Source organism: Glycine soja, chromosome 17 (assembly GCF_004193775.1).
Source record: "Glycine soja cultivar W05 chromosome 17, ASM419377v2, whole genome shotgun sequence".
Classification (NCBI taxonomy): Eukaryota; Viridiplantae; Streptophyta; class Magnoliopsida; order Fabales; family Fabaceae; genus Glycine; species Glycine soja.
This window is the reverse complement of record NC_041018.1, coordinates 855,930-874,404: the sequence shown is the minus strand read 5'-3', so window position 1 is coordinate 874,404 and position 18,475 is coordinate 855,930. Positions and strand designations below refer to the sequence as shown.

At 33.7% G+C, this 18,475-nt stretch overlaps 1 protein-coding gene and 1 pseudogene across 3 annotated transcripts; both read right to left on the bottom strand.

The window, feature by feature from the left end:
* Positions 1 to 363: 363 nt before the first annotated feature.
* LOC114393754 lies at positions 364 to 8,597 on the bottom strand (annotated as a pseudogene). The gene is made up of 18 exons (XR_003662597.1): positions 8,053 to 8,597; positions 7,814 to 7,958; positions 7,649 to 7,705; positions 7,161 to 7,280; positions 6,962 to 7,066; positions 6,626 to 6,849; positions 6,450 to 6,516; positions 6,091 to 6,356; positions 5,796 to 5,990; positions 5,283 to 5,362; positions 4,768 to 4,830; positions 4,559 to 4,640; positions 3,880 to 3,957; positions 3,703 to 3,804; positions 3,407 to 3,579; positions 3,062 to 3,194; positions 1,824 to 2,954; positions 364 to 1,009 (listed from the first exon to the last, which is right to left on the bottom strand). The product of XR_003662597.1 is annotated as a leucine--tRNA ligase, chloroplastic/mitochondrial-like (transcript).
* Positions 8,598 to 11,405: 2,808 nt separating this feature from the next.
* On the bottom strand, positions 11,406 to 17,197 carry LOC114393753 (lysine-specific demethylase JMJ25-like). Of its 2 annotated transcripts, XM_028355180.1 has the most exons (13): positions 16,942 to 17,197; positions 15,782 to 16,272; positions 15,555 to 15,667; positions 15,358 to 15,457; positions 15,114 to 15,246; positions 14,979 to 15,042; positions 14,197 to 14,893; positions 13,478 to 13,807; positions 12,506 to 12,916; positions 12,352 to 12,424; positions 12,188 to 12,273; positions 11,978 to 12,097; positions 11,406 to 11,874 (listed from the first exon to the last, which is right to left on the bottom strand). In XM_028355180.1, exons 2-13 carry the CDS (start codon positions 16,211 to 16,213, stop codon positions 11,803 to 11,805), a joined length of 2,631 nt encoding a protein of 876 aa, XP_028210981.1. In that variant the 5' UTR covers positions 16,214 to 16,272; positions 16,942 to 17,197; the 3' UTR covers positions 11,406 to 11,802. The 2 variants fall into 2 exon arrangements, with proteins under 2 accessions (XP_028210981.1, XP_028210982.1); XM_028355181.1 differs by lacking the exons at positions 15,555 to 15,667; positions 15,782 to 16,272; positions 16,942 to 17,197 and having other exon boundaries at positions 15,114 to 15,242.
* Positions 17,198 to 18,475: the final 1,278 nt, after the last annotated feature.

The window sequence follows — 18,475 nt, the reverse complement described above, 5'->3', positions numbered from 1 at the left end:
GTTGGCTTGCGCTTTATATCAACATCTCCCATCTAGCTTGTAAGGGAAAAGAAAAGCGTCACGCTTGTGACAAAGCTTCAAACTTAAGAGCAGTGTCCCCCACAATTTCTAATATCTGAAAAGGCACTTAAATTAGAGGTGTTGGTCGCACGGATTTATTTTCATTGGAATCCAAACATGATATTTTAAGAACAATGATATTTTTATATCTTCTGATTGTTATATTCCCCTAATGTAACTTTTTTGGACTTCGACTCCTTCAAAAAGTAAATGACACGTGTAAAGTGAAAAATGAAAAAAAAATGTAAAATAAAAGGCAAGAATTTATTCACTGTTCTAACTCAAAATTATAAAATGGCACCATAAAAAAACAGAATCACCATTATAAACAACAAGATGGTCCATATTCCATAACCAGATACAGTGTACTACAGTAAATAAAATACAACCATTATAAGTGGTAAAATGCACTCTGTTTATGTGATGGTGTTTTAAATAAATTGGTTAGGCATCGAGCATGAAATGATGAAAGCAAGCTGGAAAGCCTCGCCGCCTCTCTTCTATTAAGTTATATATGCACCTCTTAAAGCGGAGTATAAATTAACAGTCATAAGAGGTGAATACTTGGCTAGTTATATATGCACCTCTTTACATATGCTTTAGTTTTGAAGCGGATACAGGGTCATTGCCAAGTTGACCAGGCACAGCATAAATTTAACGGTTGACAGTTGCTTCCAGTAGAAATGGACGCAAGAGTGAAAGCAGCTACTGTACACCAACCTTAATGTTTTTGCGGCCCAAAACAATGTTCAAAATCTTGCCAGGAACATAAATTCTTTTTTTGACAGATTGACCATGCAAATACTTGGATAGTTTTTCATCCCTAGATGCTAGTACAAAAGCATCCTCTTCTGTACATGTTTTCTTCAACCTGGATGGTACCTCTTGTCTTGCCATTAATCTGAACTGGAAGGACTACTGTGGAATCCTTCAGGTAAGCAGGATTTGCCTGAAATTACAACATATTCCAAACTCGATCATTGTTTATGTATAATATGCCACTCACTCCACATGATTAACACTCAATCTGTATAACATTTCCCTCTGAAAAATACAAAGTTTTGTTCCACTTAAGTATCAAAGCCATGGATCTTCACAGTCCAGGTATTAAGTAGTTTTGTGAACTTACAGCAAGTGATTTTTTTAGTGCTTTGACTTTCAGCTTGTCATAACACAGCCACAACTTACAGGAAGTGACTTTTTTTTAATGATGTGTAAAGTAATGAAATATATGATTTTTGCAACAAATTGCTTCTCTAATTATCTTTGGAGTAAATTTGATGTTTTTTAATAACATTTTTAAACTTCTAGCTTATGATTGTAGGAAAAGATTAAATTTATTTAAAAAATGCTTTCACTTTAAGTAATAGTTGATCATGATTAAAATTAAGAAACAGAATAAATTTAAAACATTTATAATCTTAAAATTTTAAAAATAGCTTAGAAGTTTATACAAGAAAACTGAAATAACAAGTAAAACAATTATATACTTATGCATTTTTTTAAAATAATAAGTCCCCCCATAGGGTAGATTCCTATTTAAGCTTGTAACTATGTACCTTTGACGTAAATAATTTTAAAGTTATACTCTTGTAAGGTATAAGAGCCTGAAATATCTATGGAACAATATTACAAGGGTGTGAAATATCTGTTTTAGGCCATTGGGGATACTATGTTTTCATTAAAGAAATTGAAAATAAATGAACACAACTTGACAGGCTATGAAAGAATAGGAATGATTTGATATTGAACCAAATTCATACCTTAGGGAAAGGCTCGTAGGCTAATGATTTTGTGTGCCCTAGCCAAGACCATAGCTCCTCAGCCATATGTGGCGCATATGGTGAAAGCAGCAAAGCAAATGCCTCAATAACCGATCTTGGATGTTTATCCCACTGAAAATATATGCCAAGAAAATTATAGATTATACTGATTGTCTGTAACAGTGAGTGGGGGAATTTCACCGCTTATTAATGACAAAAGAAAATGAGAAACAGAGGTATAAAGAAAAAGGATATTGATATGTTGCGTACAAACAATACACTTCATAAAGGAATGCCCTGTACCATCACAAAGGATATTGCTTATCATTGCAGGCAGCCAAGCACATAAATAATATCCAAATTTTGTACTTTATTATAATCTACTAAACTAATTAGCACCAGACTAGACCTTCTAGGCAATGCTATTCTAGCAGCTCTTTTACAGGAATTTTGTAAAAGCTAAAATTAAGATCCTTGTGTTATGGTTACTGACTGGAAAGACTAGTTTTCTATAAATAGATCCAGAGAAACTTGTAGACATAGTCGCTCTAAATAGGTCTGGGTTTCAAAGTTTTTTTCCATTTGTGGGAAGAGTTTATATAAACAATTTATTTAGTTTCTATCAAACAATTCCTATGCCCCAAATCTTAAAAGTGACATTTGGTTTGCTAGAATCATGTTCAAAGGAATGGAAATGAAATGTAAATGAGCTGCAACTGTTTACAATAGTAACTACTAAAAGGAATCAGTCATTCCCTCAAAATAACATCATTCAATACAAATTGGAAGGAATGGCCATTTCAAATTTTCAGGCCATTCCTGGAACCATACATTCACTGCCACAGGCCTGCAACCATTGCTACAGCCACCACTACCAATTGGCATGCTGCTTATACCATTGCCAGTATATCAAACACCATACCACCACCATTAACTTCAACATAAGGGTATTATTGTCATCAGGTAATTTTTCTTTTCTACTCCTGCTTAAAATCCAGCATATCAAACATTGCAGAAATTCCAGTGTTGCTAGAATCATATAAATTTAAAACATTTATATGTCACATTAAGGAACTCCATCATTGCAGAAATTCCAGTGTTGAACCGTGTGCCCTCAATTTCCTCTGTTACCTGAATACTGAAATTAAATCCTTAGTTCAATTGTCTCAAATATGCAAATTATATAATGCCACAATAATGAAACAACAAAAACTATGATTAAAATTCGAGATATTGACCTTAGCAATGCATTTATGATGACAACGAAGTTGTTCTATAGTAGGCTCCTCATCAACTGATACAGTTCTATCCTTAAATGTGCCATCAGACAAAGGTGAACCAACAATGAGCCTCCAAGTTTTTTTCGAGTCTCTGGAATTAAAAAAATCAAGGAATAGCGTGATCTGAAGTTAAAGTCCATATCAGAACAAGATCCACAACTTCATAGTATCACCCTCTCCCCCAACCCACCCAAAGAAATGAAAGCAATAAAAGTGAAAAAAACATACTACATAGAAAGCAATTTTGATTAAGGGACAATCACTACAATGTCATTAGCAATAAGGTTTGTGGTTCAAACCTACCTCAATGGTCCCATGAACATTTTGTATAATCGAAGAGAATCTGCACCATACTCAGAGACAACATCATCTGGATTAACAACATTTCCACTACTTGTACTCATTTTGTGGGCACGGGCAATTAAACGTATGTCAGGATGTTCTTTCAGGACAAAAGAATCCCCAGATTTCATGACCTATGCTCAAGGTAAAAGAGAACAAATGTTTGTCAAGAGAAAAGAAAACTTGGGCCCAATACCTTATCTCTGGTAATTAACTAATGCATTGAGAATTGAAAAGTGAAAACTTAATTGAGAAACCTTTTCCACAGGAATTATTTCTAGTTTATGATCATTCAACATGCCAGTTGAATCAGCAGATATCAGATTTCCATCTTGATCTCTACAAGCCATATATTGAACCTGCAACTCAAGCAATTAGAAACTTGTGACAGTTATTTTTCCTCCTAATTTTCAAGCAGAAAGAATTGAAATTACCTCTCCAAGAATAATCCCCTGGTTTATGACATATTGGAAGGGCTCCTTGGTGGATACAACACCAATGTCATAGAGAACCTGAGATACAAAACTCAAATTAAATCTGCACAAATGCTGCAGCAACACTGACAATATGTTAAAGGGTATTTGAAGCCTTATTTCATTTCAATCCCAAATTGGTGGATTTCCCAATCCTTTTGCCAACACTTAACCATGGCATCAATTCCTTATTTAACTTCTAGAAGGACTATCTGATTTTCTTTTATAAATACATTAATTACAATATGACGGTCTTATTGTATTTTACAAACAACAGTAATATAATTATGGGTAGCTTGTCATTCTACATCAATTTATAATGTAAATTATAGTTCATTTTAAAAAAATAAAATCAAAGCCAATATTTGGTGCAATATTGGCATGTCTAACACAAACAAAGGGACCAACATAAGTTGCATCTAGAATGCTAACTTTGCGGCAACCTGAAGAACACAAGTGCTTTTGAATTTCGAGACTCATCAAACTAAATTTGTACCAGTAATCACAGATAATAATTATGGAAAAAGATTGACAAAGACATAGTTGTTCCACATGACATGAAGGTTAAATTCAAATGGCTTAGAGTGAAGAAAATCACAAATCAACATGTCCCACACTGTGACTGACATAAAATACAGACCTTGTGCCAGAACCTAGCATACAGTAAATGGAGAACTGCATGCTCAGCACCCCCAACATACACATCAACAGGGCTCCAATACCTGCAGGAGAATAACAATTTTAAAGCTGGGAAATCAAATCATTTAGAAGTAGTGAAAGCAAAATATAAGAAACAAGCAGAAAATGATAGTTAATGAAAAACAAAGACAAAATTAGCGGAAGCCATACCTTTCTTTTGTCTTATCAACCAATTCCTTGGAATTATGTGGGTCCATAAATCTCAAATAGTACCTGGGCAGGATGAAGAAAATGGGAGATATGCATATGAATATAATTTAATTTAGGCTTAAATATGTTTATAATCCTGATAATTTTTCAAATTTTTTTGGTGCCTAATAATTTTTTAAAACTTTTTGGACCTTAATAATTTTTTTATTTTGTTTTTGATCCCTAAATTTGTTTAGATAGCGCTTTGAAAGGTGAAAGAAAGTGATTTAGTTAGCACATTTGGAACCAAAAACAAAATAAATAAAAAATATTAGGAGCCAAAAGGTTAAAAAAAGTATTAGGGACTAAAAATAAAATTCGAAAATCTATTAGGGATCAAAAACATATTTAAGCCTTTAATTTTTCATCTGTATCTAATGCATAAAAATCCTGAATCAAGACTACTAAAACTTGGCAACCAAAGCAATGCTTAGTGCTTAACAAATCTAATACTACTTGAAACCTCAGTGCCTTACCAGCATGAACCAGCCCACTGTGGCATGGTATTTGTTTCACGAGTAGCTGGTCTTCCAGATAAGCTATCTGTGGCCTTCACCTAAAACAGTGAACAAGCCAAGAAATAAAAAGAGTATTAAAATGGGAGCAAAAGACAAGCTAAGAAAACAATAACAGAAAACTCAAAATTATTTAAGTAGAAAAATGCTAACAACATACACTTTCAAACTCATTTTACTATTGTCTGAAATGATTGGGAATCACAAAATTATTTGGGTCTTACTCCCTATTTAATGGTCAAGTATGAACCAAAAGGCTGATCCCAATAGCATAACCAAACAATTCCAACCTATTTCAATGTCCATTGGACCAGCCAAATCAAGACCTACATTTTATCTATGGAAAATTTTAACTTCAAGATTTTTATACATGATTGCCAATGCCAAATGATGCTATCCTAGTATGTAATTGCCAAGATATATTGATAACAAGGTAAGAAGAAGAAAGAAAAGCATTTATTGGCATAAAATTACCCAAGACACTGCCTTAGACAGAGGAGGCTCCCCTGTTCCAGAGGGACAAAAATCATTCAATTCAGGTAGAGTAAGGGGCAGTTCAGTGTCACACAGTGGGACAGTCTCACCATTATCATCCATGAAGATGACAGGGATAGGTTCACCCCAGTAACGTTGCCGAGCAAAAAGCCAGTCCCTTAACTTGTAGTTCACCTTAAGGATGAAAAATGTATTGTATTTTATATTAATCTTATACAAACTATGAAGAACAAAATTTTAGTAAAAAAAAATGGTTCTAATTTGAGATATGAACCTTCCTCTTTCCATTTCCACTTTTCCCTGCCCACTCAATGACTTTTAGAGCAGCTTCTTTGCTAGACAAGCTATTAATGTCAAGCCCCGCCAGTGTATTTGATGAATTTACAATAATGCCTGAAAAAGCCTTTCCAGACTTGACACTCTTATCATCTGGCATTACAACCCAGCGAATTGGAGTTCAGTCCCGCCAGTCTTTGTCTTTTGAAGTTCAGTCCTCTCAAGGTCACTCTTCCTTGAGGCAAAGTCTACATAATCCTCGACCTGTGATTAAAAAAAGCCCCAAGAATAACCATCTCCTTATCACCCTTGATTAAAATACTTTCAATAAATTAGGCAATGAAACATAGTAATTACATGTTTGCTCTGGGCAATGGAAACCAATGATGACAACAAGGGATGCTCTGGTGCCATGACTAGGTAGCTGAACACAAACAAAGCAAATAGGAAAAAGATAAAGAGTGTCTTTCAAGAGTGATTCATCATATTTGTAAAATTTATTGAATATATTAGAAAAATGAATAGATAAATACGTTGCACCAAAGATCGTATCAGGTCTTGCAGTATACACAATAATTTTTTTGTCTCTCTCCTTTACATCACTATCAAGAATGCAAAATTCCATCTCTGCCCCTTCTGACCTCCCTATCCAATTTCTCTGCATTTCTTTTACACTTTCGGGCCAGTCAAGGTCATCTAAGTCCTCAAGAAGACAGTCAGCATATGCAATAATCTTAAGCATCCATTGCCTCACTGGCTGCTTGGTAATAAACAATGACACTGTAAAGATTATGAAACCGTTCAAAATAGTGAGAGGAAAACCACCCAAAAAGTTAAATTGTGAAAGAAAGACATAAATAAACCACTACCTTTCTTATTACAGGATGGCCGCCCCATTCACTGACACCATCAATCACCTCCTCAATGGCCAACACAGTGCCAAGTGCAGGGCACCAATTAACTGGAACTTCGGCCTGGTTTTTTTTTATAGGAATACCATAGGATCTTCAATAGTGAGGATTTAAATAAACTAAGCAAAAACTTCTAAGTTGTTATCATATACTTAACCTGATATGCCAATCCTCTTTTAAAAAGTTGTAGAAAGATCCATTGAGTCTATTTGTAATAGTCAGGTTCTATGGTAGAGATTTCGCGATCCCTGTCATATGAAAATCCTAATGATTTTAACTGCAAAGACGTAAGAAGACATAACATGAAGGGAAAACATGCAATTTTAAGACTAGAGATGATGACTATAAAAATAAAATCATGAAAATACTGATCTTCAGCATTCAGCCCAAAAAACAACTAACAAGCATCCAATCAAGCCGTTTCTGTTTTCTGGTGAACAACATATCCTAATAAAACTACTAATAAAATCATCATATGTATGATTTTTAAAGAAGTTATTAGAAAAGTTAATAATCTTATCATACATGGCAATACATGGTTGGACGACAGTGTAAAGTGCGTTTAAAGTATTTCAAATCATATAATAATTTAAGAAAAGCATTGCTGGCGTTCGTTAGAGTAAAAGTATTTCATCATCAGTTTACCTGAGTGCGAAAGCGATTGATGTTCCTCACCGTATTGAGCTTTGGGTGAGTTCCTGTCTGAAACACATGGCAGCATATTAATAAAGCCCCCCAAAAAATGGAAATTACAACAGAACCTCGAGAATATCAGAAACACACACAAGTCAGAGTTTAGAAGTGAGAAACCTCAATAGCATATTGTTCTGCTGGCAATCCAAAAGCATCCCACCTCATCGGATGCAACACATTATATCCCTGCATGCGTTTGTATCTAGCAAGAATGTCTGTGGCAGTATATCCCAGTGGATGGCCAACGTGAAGCCCAGCTCCACTGCAAAAATAAGCTATTATTATGGATATAATATTCTCATTGCAATTCAAGAGAACCAGAAACTGCAAGCGCTAAGTAACTAGAATTCAAAAACCTAGGATAAGGGAACATGTCGAGAACGTAGTATTTAGGTTTCGACGTGTCGATATCGTCATCGGGGGTTCGGAAAGTGCGATTGTACTCCCAAAAACGCTGTCACTTGGGCTCGATTTCGTGGAAAGGATACGCCCTAGTGACCGGTAGCTTACTATGCTCCGTTTCGCTGACGACGTCATTCTCCGCCGAGTTTCGGATTCTGCAGCCATGGCTGCGGAACCTGAGAGAAGAAGAATCTCCTCTTATGGAAGTGGCGGGGAATGTTCGAGAGCGAAGGGCATTGGTTCTAGATGGGAATAGAAATGGTGATGCATGGGAGTGTGGTGAAGGGAAGAGAAGGTGAGTGTGTAGCATTTGGAGTAGAATGAAGAAGATAAATGGAGAGAAAGGGGGATAACGTCAACATTCAAGAATGAAGATGGCGCTCAAAAAAACCACGCTCTTTCTTCTTCTCTTCCCAATTGGGCCCATCACTGTACACACGATGACATTGGGCTTATGATGTGAATGGGGGCGCAGCAGAAATCAATAGTGGGATTGCAAGAAGCAACATCCAAGATCCAAATGGATACTCCTTGCTCTCATTTTATAGCTATAAAATTGTTATCTCATTAAACAATTTTGTATGCACAACTTTATGAGAGAAAAAACCCTAGCCACCACTGGACAAAAACTATTTTTCTCTCATTGTTTTCTTTATGGGTTTAGATCAAGATTGCAAGCATGAATCAAGATTCCTTTCAATGTTTGATCAAGCTGCAGACATAGACTAAGAATTCTTCCAGGTACATACATTCTTAAATCTTATTTGATTAAATTTATGTGATATGAACACAAATCATGTGTCACTATGTCCTAAGATCCAACATTCTTTTTGCAAAAAAAAATATCATTTGATATAAAAGTCTTGATTGATGCACATATTATATCTAATTCTTACATAACATCTTATGATCAATTTGAACCCATCAAACTAAGAACGAACCTTTATTTATTTGAGATCCCAAAACCCTACTATTTTATACATTGATCACAAAATTGGTTGATAGTTATATTTCTTACCATCTAACCTCAATCATAATGGAAAAGCAAGTTTTATCACAATGCATGAAAAACACCATGTTGAATTTTTTTAGATCCAAGAACACTTCTTTGATTTGTTTTTCCTCTACCATTTTCATATTTTTTACAAAATTAACTTAAGGCTTCCCCTAACAATCACTATACACCCTATCCTAAAAAATTGCAACAAATGACAACCTATTTTGAGAGAATTATTACATGATCTTTTACCAAATCAAAGAAAGATTTGATTTGGATTTTTTTAACTAGGTATTTGGGTTTCAATTTGACATCCAATTAATCTTCCTCCCACCATGTTGATCCATTTTAAGGTAAGGTGGTATCTATAATTAATTATGATTTCATTTTCAAGCCAAGAATTAAATCACTTTTGTCTCAATAACTTTTGGTTTTGATCTTGTTTGATGTTCACGTGCGAGCTTAGCACATGCAAACACGTATGATTATCTTGGATTTTTGGATGGTTATTAGACCAAAATTATTTTAAATATCATTTTTAGATTTTTTTTTGTATTTTTTTAAAAGAAAAAAAAAACATTCCATGTAATATTTTATAATAATTAATTTGAGAGTAACTCAGGTTCATTTATTTAAGGACTACTTTTTTTAAATGAAATCGTCAAAACACAAACAAATGAACCACTTCTATTCTCAAAGCTTAGATATATGAGATTTGAAATTATATACTCTTTGAATGTGGGGCTAAAACTTTATGTGAACATTCCTTGTTTTATTATCTATATTTTGGTACAATTTTTTTTCTCACTCTCTTAAATTATTGTGTTGGAGAAACTATTTGTCCTTTATGTCATTTTTTACATGTTGGCAAATCCAATAAAAGCTTAATCGTTGGAGCTTTAAAAAACATTTAAGTGATATGGATTATTCAAGTCTTATGATTTTTTGTTATTAGTGAGCAGTTTAAGATTGTATATTGACCTATTATTGTTTTTGTGTGTATTTTTATTTTGATTAGGATTGTTATTTTGTTATAATATTTTTTGTCTCTAATAAATTAATTTTATTCAAGTGGGATTGAAGGTTTTTTTTTAATTAGTATTACATAACTCTTAGATTAATTTTAGTTTTTTTTTGTGTTGAATATAGAATTTAATATTATATCATTTTAATTATAATGATAATTGTTTGGAGTATTTGAGTTTATGATATGAATGAATCATTGATGGGTTTAACTCTTACCTAGTGCTTAAATAGCTTATATTTACAACTTTTCATGTTGAGAAACCTTAACCACAAAATAAATAATAAGTTTTTCTCTTTTTTTTTTAATGAATTTAGATCAAGATTGCAAGCAATGAATTTAACGTTCACCTCAATGTTAGATTAAGATTTTTATTATGGACAAAGGACCAACAAAGGTTAAGCCTTAGACATGTATTAACCTTAATGAATTCTCGAAACCTAAATCACTTAAATTTTTTCAATAAAAATATATATCGATTAAGGGGCCTTTCAGGTAAGCACATTCTTCGACCTTAGTTTGATTAGTAGTTAGTACATAGAAATTGCATACAATAGCTTGCTCGGCGCCTGTAATTAGTTATTTATGCGAATCTTGACTTTTAGGTGTAGAAACATGTAATGTATTTATTCCTGGTTGCCCACATCGTCAGGAATCTCAACATAAAACTAACACATACAATTAATTTTCTCAAATCGTTTTATTGCTTCTGTTGCTTTAATCACCATATGTCAAACCTTGCAGTCATGCACAAAAGTTGCTTTAGACTTTACGTTCCCAGAAAATATTCATGAGTGTCTGCGTTTAACTAATGAGTTCCGCCAACTTCCCAAGAAACACAAGGCCAGAGAAGATAAGCTTGAGGTGATTTGTTCTATACCTCATCCTGTGCAAATCATAGCAACACTACTACATTTCGCAAACTTCATAACAAATTGGAAGCAGCTATGATAATTTGATAACATTATCCTCTGGGTATTTCATCTAAACCTGAACGATAAGATTGATTTTCACTCACATTTAGGACAAGAATAGCCAATAATTTTCACTCACATTTAAGATTGATTAACCAAAATTGCATTTAAGCCATTTATTTATTATTTGGATGTTGGCCTAAACCAGCACTAGTATGCCTACATTCCCAGTGGATCCTTTTTGGTATTTAGGCCATTTTTTATCATAATTAAAGGAGGTTTCAAAATACCCAATTATAACCACCAAGGTTGCAAAATAAATGGTTTAACACGGAAAGCAGTCGATTTGCAGATCAGATTACTACTTATTTCTATATTCAAATGCACGGTCTCAATCTCTTTCATAAGCTGTATCTTCAGTCTTGTATCTTTCCAAGGAAAAAAATGTCAGTCTTTGTATTTTCTTTGGCCATGAATACAATATTTTCATTAATTCTTGTGGCCGTTATCTGTTTACAGAACTTTCTGAAACTGTTGTCTAAAATGTAAGTATTAACAATTAAATCACTATGTTAATACCAAAATGGAAAACACTCAATTATGAGTGCCTCTGATCTTCCAATAAAGATTCCTACTTCACAATTTTCTATCCGGACTCTAATCCTACAATAAACATTCAGACTTCACAATTTTCTATCTGGACACTGTTTATATTCACAGAAATCTAGTGTATCATCAACCACGGCAAAATGAGCTTTCTGCAAGCCAATCAAGAACACTTCAGTAAATCTTTTAAGTCTTTGACAGCTTGATCAACGGCATAAACTATCATCTTCTTTATCTGTTCCGTCAAGGATAAAACACGTCACCATATAATCCTGTTACTTATTTTGAAGCTGACATCATAAAGAGGCAGAAGGAAATATAATTTAGAAGCAAATCACCTCCAGCTTATCTTCTCTAGCCTTGTGGTTCTTGGGAAGCTGGCGGAACTCTTTAGTTAAACGCAGACACTCATGGATATTTTCTGGGGACACAAAGTCTACAGCAACTTTTGTGCATGACTGCAAGGTTTTGGGGTTATGGTGATTAGAGGAACAGAAACAATCAAATGATTTGATGAAGTTAATTGAATGTGTCAAGAGATATTTTACCTTGAGATTCCTGACTTGATGTGGACATCCAGCAGGAATAAATACTGCCTCCCCAAGTTTCTGTTCAAAAGTCCATGGCTCTACACCTAAAAGTCAAGATTGGCAAAAAAATAACTAATTACAGACACAGAGCAAGCAATTCTATTCAATTTCCATGTACTAACCAAGCTCCTCCTTCAGCTTCTTCTTATGTTCCCATGTCAAATAAAAACATTGGTCATGAATTGGATGTACAACCTAATAAACAAAGAATTTTATTTGAGCATTTGGCATAAAAAGTAAGGAAAGAAGAAATGAAAATTATTAATATTTTAATACCTGTTCAACTGGAGAACAGTAAGTATGTCTAAATTCTTTTGAGTGTTTTCTAAGATATGTTTCTAACTTTTCAGAATCCTCTCTCTGAAAGATATCCCATAGGGCACTACCAGTTTCCATTGATTCATTCTCTGTAGCAGGAGAAGTGTACCTCTCAAGCACATTATTTGGAAAGATGTTTCCATCAATTTCAATAGGTTGTTTCTTCATGCTTTTGGCTTCAAGAACTTCCTTATTTTCTATATGTTCTTTGTTGTCTTTGTAAGGTCGATCCTCCAGGTGGTCAGCAACCCTCTCTTGGGCACACTGTTCTCTCTCATTTTGTGCCCTGTGTGCTTCTTTCAACTTTGATATAGTAAAGTGCTGCTCATCAGTTAATATCACCTCAGCTGTATGGGTCAAAATATTCACCTATAACAATTACCAAACAAGAAATTAGAAGAAGCCAATATACTTCCATTTGAAACACATGATATTAAAAAGTTTCTAAACCAAAAAGCACATATACACCTCAAATGCACATCACGTGCACACTTATTTATTCTTTTTAAGAATAATATATTTTCACATTCCAGGCCATCTCATTCAAATTAGAGTAACAGAAAGGTCATCCTATTCTCTTAACTCTTTACCAATTTCTTATATTATGCCACCTTACAATATAGTTACACATTAAAAAACTAAAATTCAAACCATATGAAAATATCCCTTTAGACTAGGGAAAGTAAAATAGCATATAAAGCAAAAATTTCTACACCTTAAGAAATGGTCGTCATCTACAAACAAGCAAATAGAAAGATTATTGAAACTAAGTTTCCAATCCAATTGCAAAATGGGAAACCAAAATGTGAGTTCTCATAAAAGAAGATTGAGTATGCCCATGTGTATGTGTGTAAAATATTCAAATGAAAGAGAATTGGCCGACCACTTCTTAAGCAATGAAATTACAGCCTAACGAAGATTGATGCTTACCGCATCTGACATATCACAATGAAGCTTTGTTACAGAGTCTCCTCTACCAAGCTCTTCTTTAATCCCATATGCAATATATGTTTTTGGACCCATGTCAGGTTTCAGGACGTGGGCTGGCAACTTCACAGCAAGATTGAGAATTCCAGTCCGAGGATCGCTGTACTCTTGAAATGGCAAGGAGCGAATAAACTCATCACAATGGCGGGGCAAAAGATCTTCAAATTTATCGGAGGGGGGCCAGTCTTTTAGCTTGAGCATCTCTGGCCAGAGATCTCTGTATGTTCTTCCCTCTGTATAACCTTTAAAGAATGTGTGAGTATCAATTTCTACCTGCATAGGTTTAGAAGGGTGAATGTTTATATAATTCTAGTATGTTGCCAGAGATACAACCTAAAAATGTTACACTTGGATTTTGGAAGATGGAAGTTGTAGCTCCAGAAGATGAGGAATCTAAAGAACAAAGAATAAGGCATGATGGCAATGGATGTGGTGTATTACAGTAGTGTAGTCAATATGACATGCTTTATACATACTGTACTAAAAGTTAGTTATCTTTCTTATAATGAGAAAAGTAGGTATTAAAGCATTACTTCCGCATTCTTAAAAAAATTAGAGATCACAGCCAATCCACAACAGATGAGGGATTTGGAAAAAGTTAAACACTATAAATTTAGAGACATAATGCTCTAATTAGACCAAATGGGACAGTGAGACCAAACCTCACAATTAGCTAGGCAATCAATGGCTTTCACTTCTGACATTTTTGAACTGATTTCTGAAACCATATTTTCACATAATGCTCGCCACATTACCATTGGCTCCCAGCTCAGTCCTGTTCCCTGTTTAAGGACATCACGAACTATAATTGGTTCACCATTAGCCCAATGCTTTTGGAAAAGCAACAGCCCTTCATTTTTAGTGCTACTTGAGTCTGGACAGTATATGTTATTGTCATTTATGCCTTCTTTAATAGCTTCCTTTCTCAAAAAGGTGTAGCTTGAACTTGCTGCTTTTTGCTGAAGAGTGGTGTGTTTAATTTCCCATAATTTCAGCATATTGCAAGCTTTGGTTTCCAAGTCAGATATCCACCCATCTGGGAAGATGCATCTCAGCTCCAATACAGCACTACCGCAACCCCCCAACTCCTTTGGCGCACAACTAATGCTTCCATCACTCTTAGCCTTCCACACAGTAGACGGCTCAATATGACCTTCTGATGTCTCTAAATCACAAGGCACAGGTAGAGGGTCCCCACCATGCATATAATCATAGCCCCTATTTACATATGGGAACTTCAGCTCAGCCCGGGGTGTAATGCTTCCATCACGTATTTCTTGGCAACAACTAAGGCAGAGTTCATAGGAACAGTTGGGGCAGCTTCTATGAAGGTCAATAATTGAAGTAGCACAATGGTCACTGCTCCAAGACCAAAAATTTAAAACAAAGATATTACAGCACATGTAAAGAATCATGATAGTATCTCAAGTAAGAGGATGCTTACCAATAGACACGTTCACCATCGCCACAAAGACTTTGGTGTATCTCAATCTCAAAAGAAGATTTTCCTGACAGAAGAGTTTATTGTTGGTAATTCATTCAATGTAATAATGAAAAACTTAAAGATGGAGATTTAAACCTAGTAATTTAGCTTCAATCTGCTCCTCTTGACTTTGTTCATGACAAATTTGTTCAAAAAACGGTAGGAGTAATTTAATCATATATTGCAGATACTGAGCTTTTTCATAATCGCTGATATCCCTGTTAGCTGTCTAAAATATAAAAAGAATTTGAGGTTTATAGAGCAGATATAATTCTAATATATGACATTTTTGTTTCATTACAGAAATTTATTTAGGGGTAGGCATGAGAACAAATCAAACCTTAATCATTCCTTTTGAACACAAGCAAGCATTGCAATTGCAATTTTTCCGGCAAAATGGACAACTTGAAGCAATTTCTTCTACTGACATATCAGGGTAACTGTGTGCAAAATTTCACAAACAGCTCTATTTTGTAATGACAATTCATAAACTACACAAACAAGCAGAATTGATTCATTAGATGTAAAGTGACATACTATTTATTGACACATCGCATACAGTACATTTTTGGGCATTTAGTACAAGGCACAAAAAATGTTCTCTCCTTTTTCATGCATTGATGACATTTTCGGGGATTTTGTCCAACATCCTGTTCAGACAATTAGATAAGCATCATTGAAATATGATAAAATATTCCACCTATTAAAAAAATCTGAAAGATCAGTGCAAGAAATATGCAGAGAGAAAAATGGTCACCACTCACCATAACATTATTCATTCTTCTTCTCCTGGTCCTTGACTTTAAAAGAATGAGCATTTCTTCATCTTCAAAATCGTCATTCAAGAGATCATCTTCAAATTTCCTTTTCTTGTTTGAGACAGTAAGCTTCTGTGTCTCATGTCCTTTCTTGCATGACTTCGATTTTGTATTATCACACTTATAAATTTCTTCAACCTTTTTCGTCTTTGTAGTTCCAAAATCTTTCGAGCATTTTAAGATCTTGTCCTTAGCAAGCTGATTTATTTGTTCTCCTTGTGTAACCCTAGCTTCCAATCTTACTGCATTAATTTTCTTTAAACATCTCATAGTTTCTTCCCCTTTTAGTTCTTGTTTCTTGTGACCATACTCAGGGATTTTGTCAGCTTTCCTCTGGACAGTTCCGGAATGTTTTGAGTATCTTGAGAACTCTATCATATCCTCATTGTGCTGATTTTTTTACTGTTGTTGTCTGGGGACTGCAACCTCCATTTTTACTGCAGAATGAACATGGAAATACACTCAAATAATTCCAAAAAACTCAACACAGATTACCATTCATTTAAGCACCATGCCAATCTTTTATAGAGTCTGAGCAAAACCTATTGCCAGTATAGAACATCAATTCCTATACCTATACATAGAGCCAGAACAAGTTTACTACCACATTCATAAGCACAGCATAGGAAACTGAGAATCAAAGATACACAGCCACACTCAAGCATCTTTCTGTAAAACCACAATATAATCCGGTGGCAATGATGAATCATCGGTAAGGAAAGCAGTTTCTTTAGATATGTCAAAATCGATAACCAGTCACGAAAACAATAAGGCAACAAATTCAATAAAATCTATCCCGTTATGAATTTCAGAAAGAACTGAATATACGCTTTCAGAAGGGGGGGGAAAAACCTTTCTCCAGTGAATGTTTAAAGTCAACCTGACTGAGTTGACCCGAGTCAACCCAACAACATCGGTTACTCCGAAAACATGAAACAAAACAGAATTCCAATTGCATGCGTAGGAAAACAAAACGAAATGAAGAATAACGAAAAGAACTTGGGAATTATCGTGAATGGCACAGAAATCAAAATAAAGAGAGAGAGGGCAGAATTTCAAAATTCATTCATACACGAAACATAAAAACACAAATGAACGAAACGAACCTGATCACGAAAGTTGTTGAAGCTGGAAAATTGATAGATAGCTCATCAAATGTGTGATGTGTCTATGTGGTGTTCAGAAATGAGAAACGGAATAAATGTGGCACGATATCTGAATGCGAAATTTGAGAAAAGAATAAAAATCCGAATGAATGATAAAAAATAAAAAAAGATTAAAGAGATTGTGATGACGATCAGAGTCAGCGGGTATAAAAAGGGTAACAATCATTGATATGATTAGCATTAGCAGAGAAAAATACATAACTCACAAAGCACAGTTAAGTTGAAACAGAAAACAGTCAGCTATGAAAAGATGCCTTTGCCTGCATCACAAGACATATACTGCTGCTGCGTTGTGTTGTTGGGCCGATGCTGATTATTTTAACCACTAAGATTGAGGCACGTGGATCACAAATTCGTTCGCGTTCTCGAGAAGACAAGTGTTTCCATCTCTGAATGTGGGAAACTGGTCTGCCCTATTAAATGTGGAAATTAACTTCCCACTAGATTTTCTTTTTCCAATTAAGGATCTCGATTTATAACTCATGGATTATGCATATCTCTGGTCAATTACATTATCATTACTAGTATTTACTACAATATTAATTGAGATTTTTTTATTAGAGTGAACTATTTATTAATTTTATTAATGATGAGTAATTTTTATAAAAAAATAATGTAAAAATATATAATTTTTATACATGATAAATGATCTATTTAATAAAATAATTTGTATTTTCTTTTTGCCAATTTTTTTTTGAGATAACGAAAGTCACGCATAGAGTGAATTGTTCTCTGACCCGGTGAGTTAAGCGATACATGTGTTCCTTGATAAATAAATAAAAAACATAACATTGGTACATATTAATTAAGATTTTTATCTCTTGATTATTTTTTACTATAAAGAATATTTTCAGTAAATTATAATTACATGATGTTAAATATAGAGAGAATATTAAATAAAAAAAATGGAGAATAATAATTTTTTTACAGATTCTTTTCTTTATAATTATCTTTAAATGTTAAATAAGATGTATTTGTAGTTTTATTCCCTTTTTATGTGCAAATATAGTTTTATTTTTTTATTAATTTTTAGTGAATCTTTAAATGAGGAATCAATGAAAAATAATAATTTTGGATGCACAAATTAGGAACTAAGTGGTAAATTTTCCTTTAAGATATAAGTATGTTAAATTAGACAATTATTCTTTTAATATTTTTTTAAAAAAATAATCGATAGGATTTATTTTCATAGTTAAATTTATTTTGTTTAAATTTTACCAATTTCTGTAACTTTTTCAATATTTTTTTTAATTTAAAATATATTCTTAATAGTGTAGTATTTATTTGATACATTAAAAAAATCCAAGAATCATTTAATATTTGTATTAATCATACGAAAGATTTAAAATAAAACATTGACCATAGTTCTTACATATTAATAAAGAAGTGATAAATGTATCATTTGAATCAGTGAAGAAAGAGCAAGAAAATATCAGTGTGTCAATAAATAAATAATTAAAAAAAGTGAATTATC

What these genes read in the sequence shown, in the direction of transcription:
- LOC114393753 (XM_028355180.1), bottom strand. Translation starts at nt 16,213, where the DNA reads ATGATAGAGTTCTCAAGATACTCAAAACATTCCGGAACTGTCCAGAGG. An exon ending in ATCAAGTCAGGAATCTCAAG is followed by an intron (nt 12,098 to 12,187) that starts GTAAAATATCTC and finishes AAAACCTTGCAG; the next exon opens with TCATGCACAAAAGTTGCTGT. An exon ending in CTAGAGAAGATAAGCTGGAG is followed by an intron (nt 11,875 to 11,977) that starts GTGATTTGCTTC and finishes TTGACGGAACAG; the next exon opens with ATAAAGAAGATGATAGTTTA.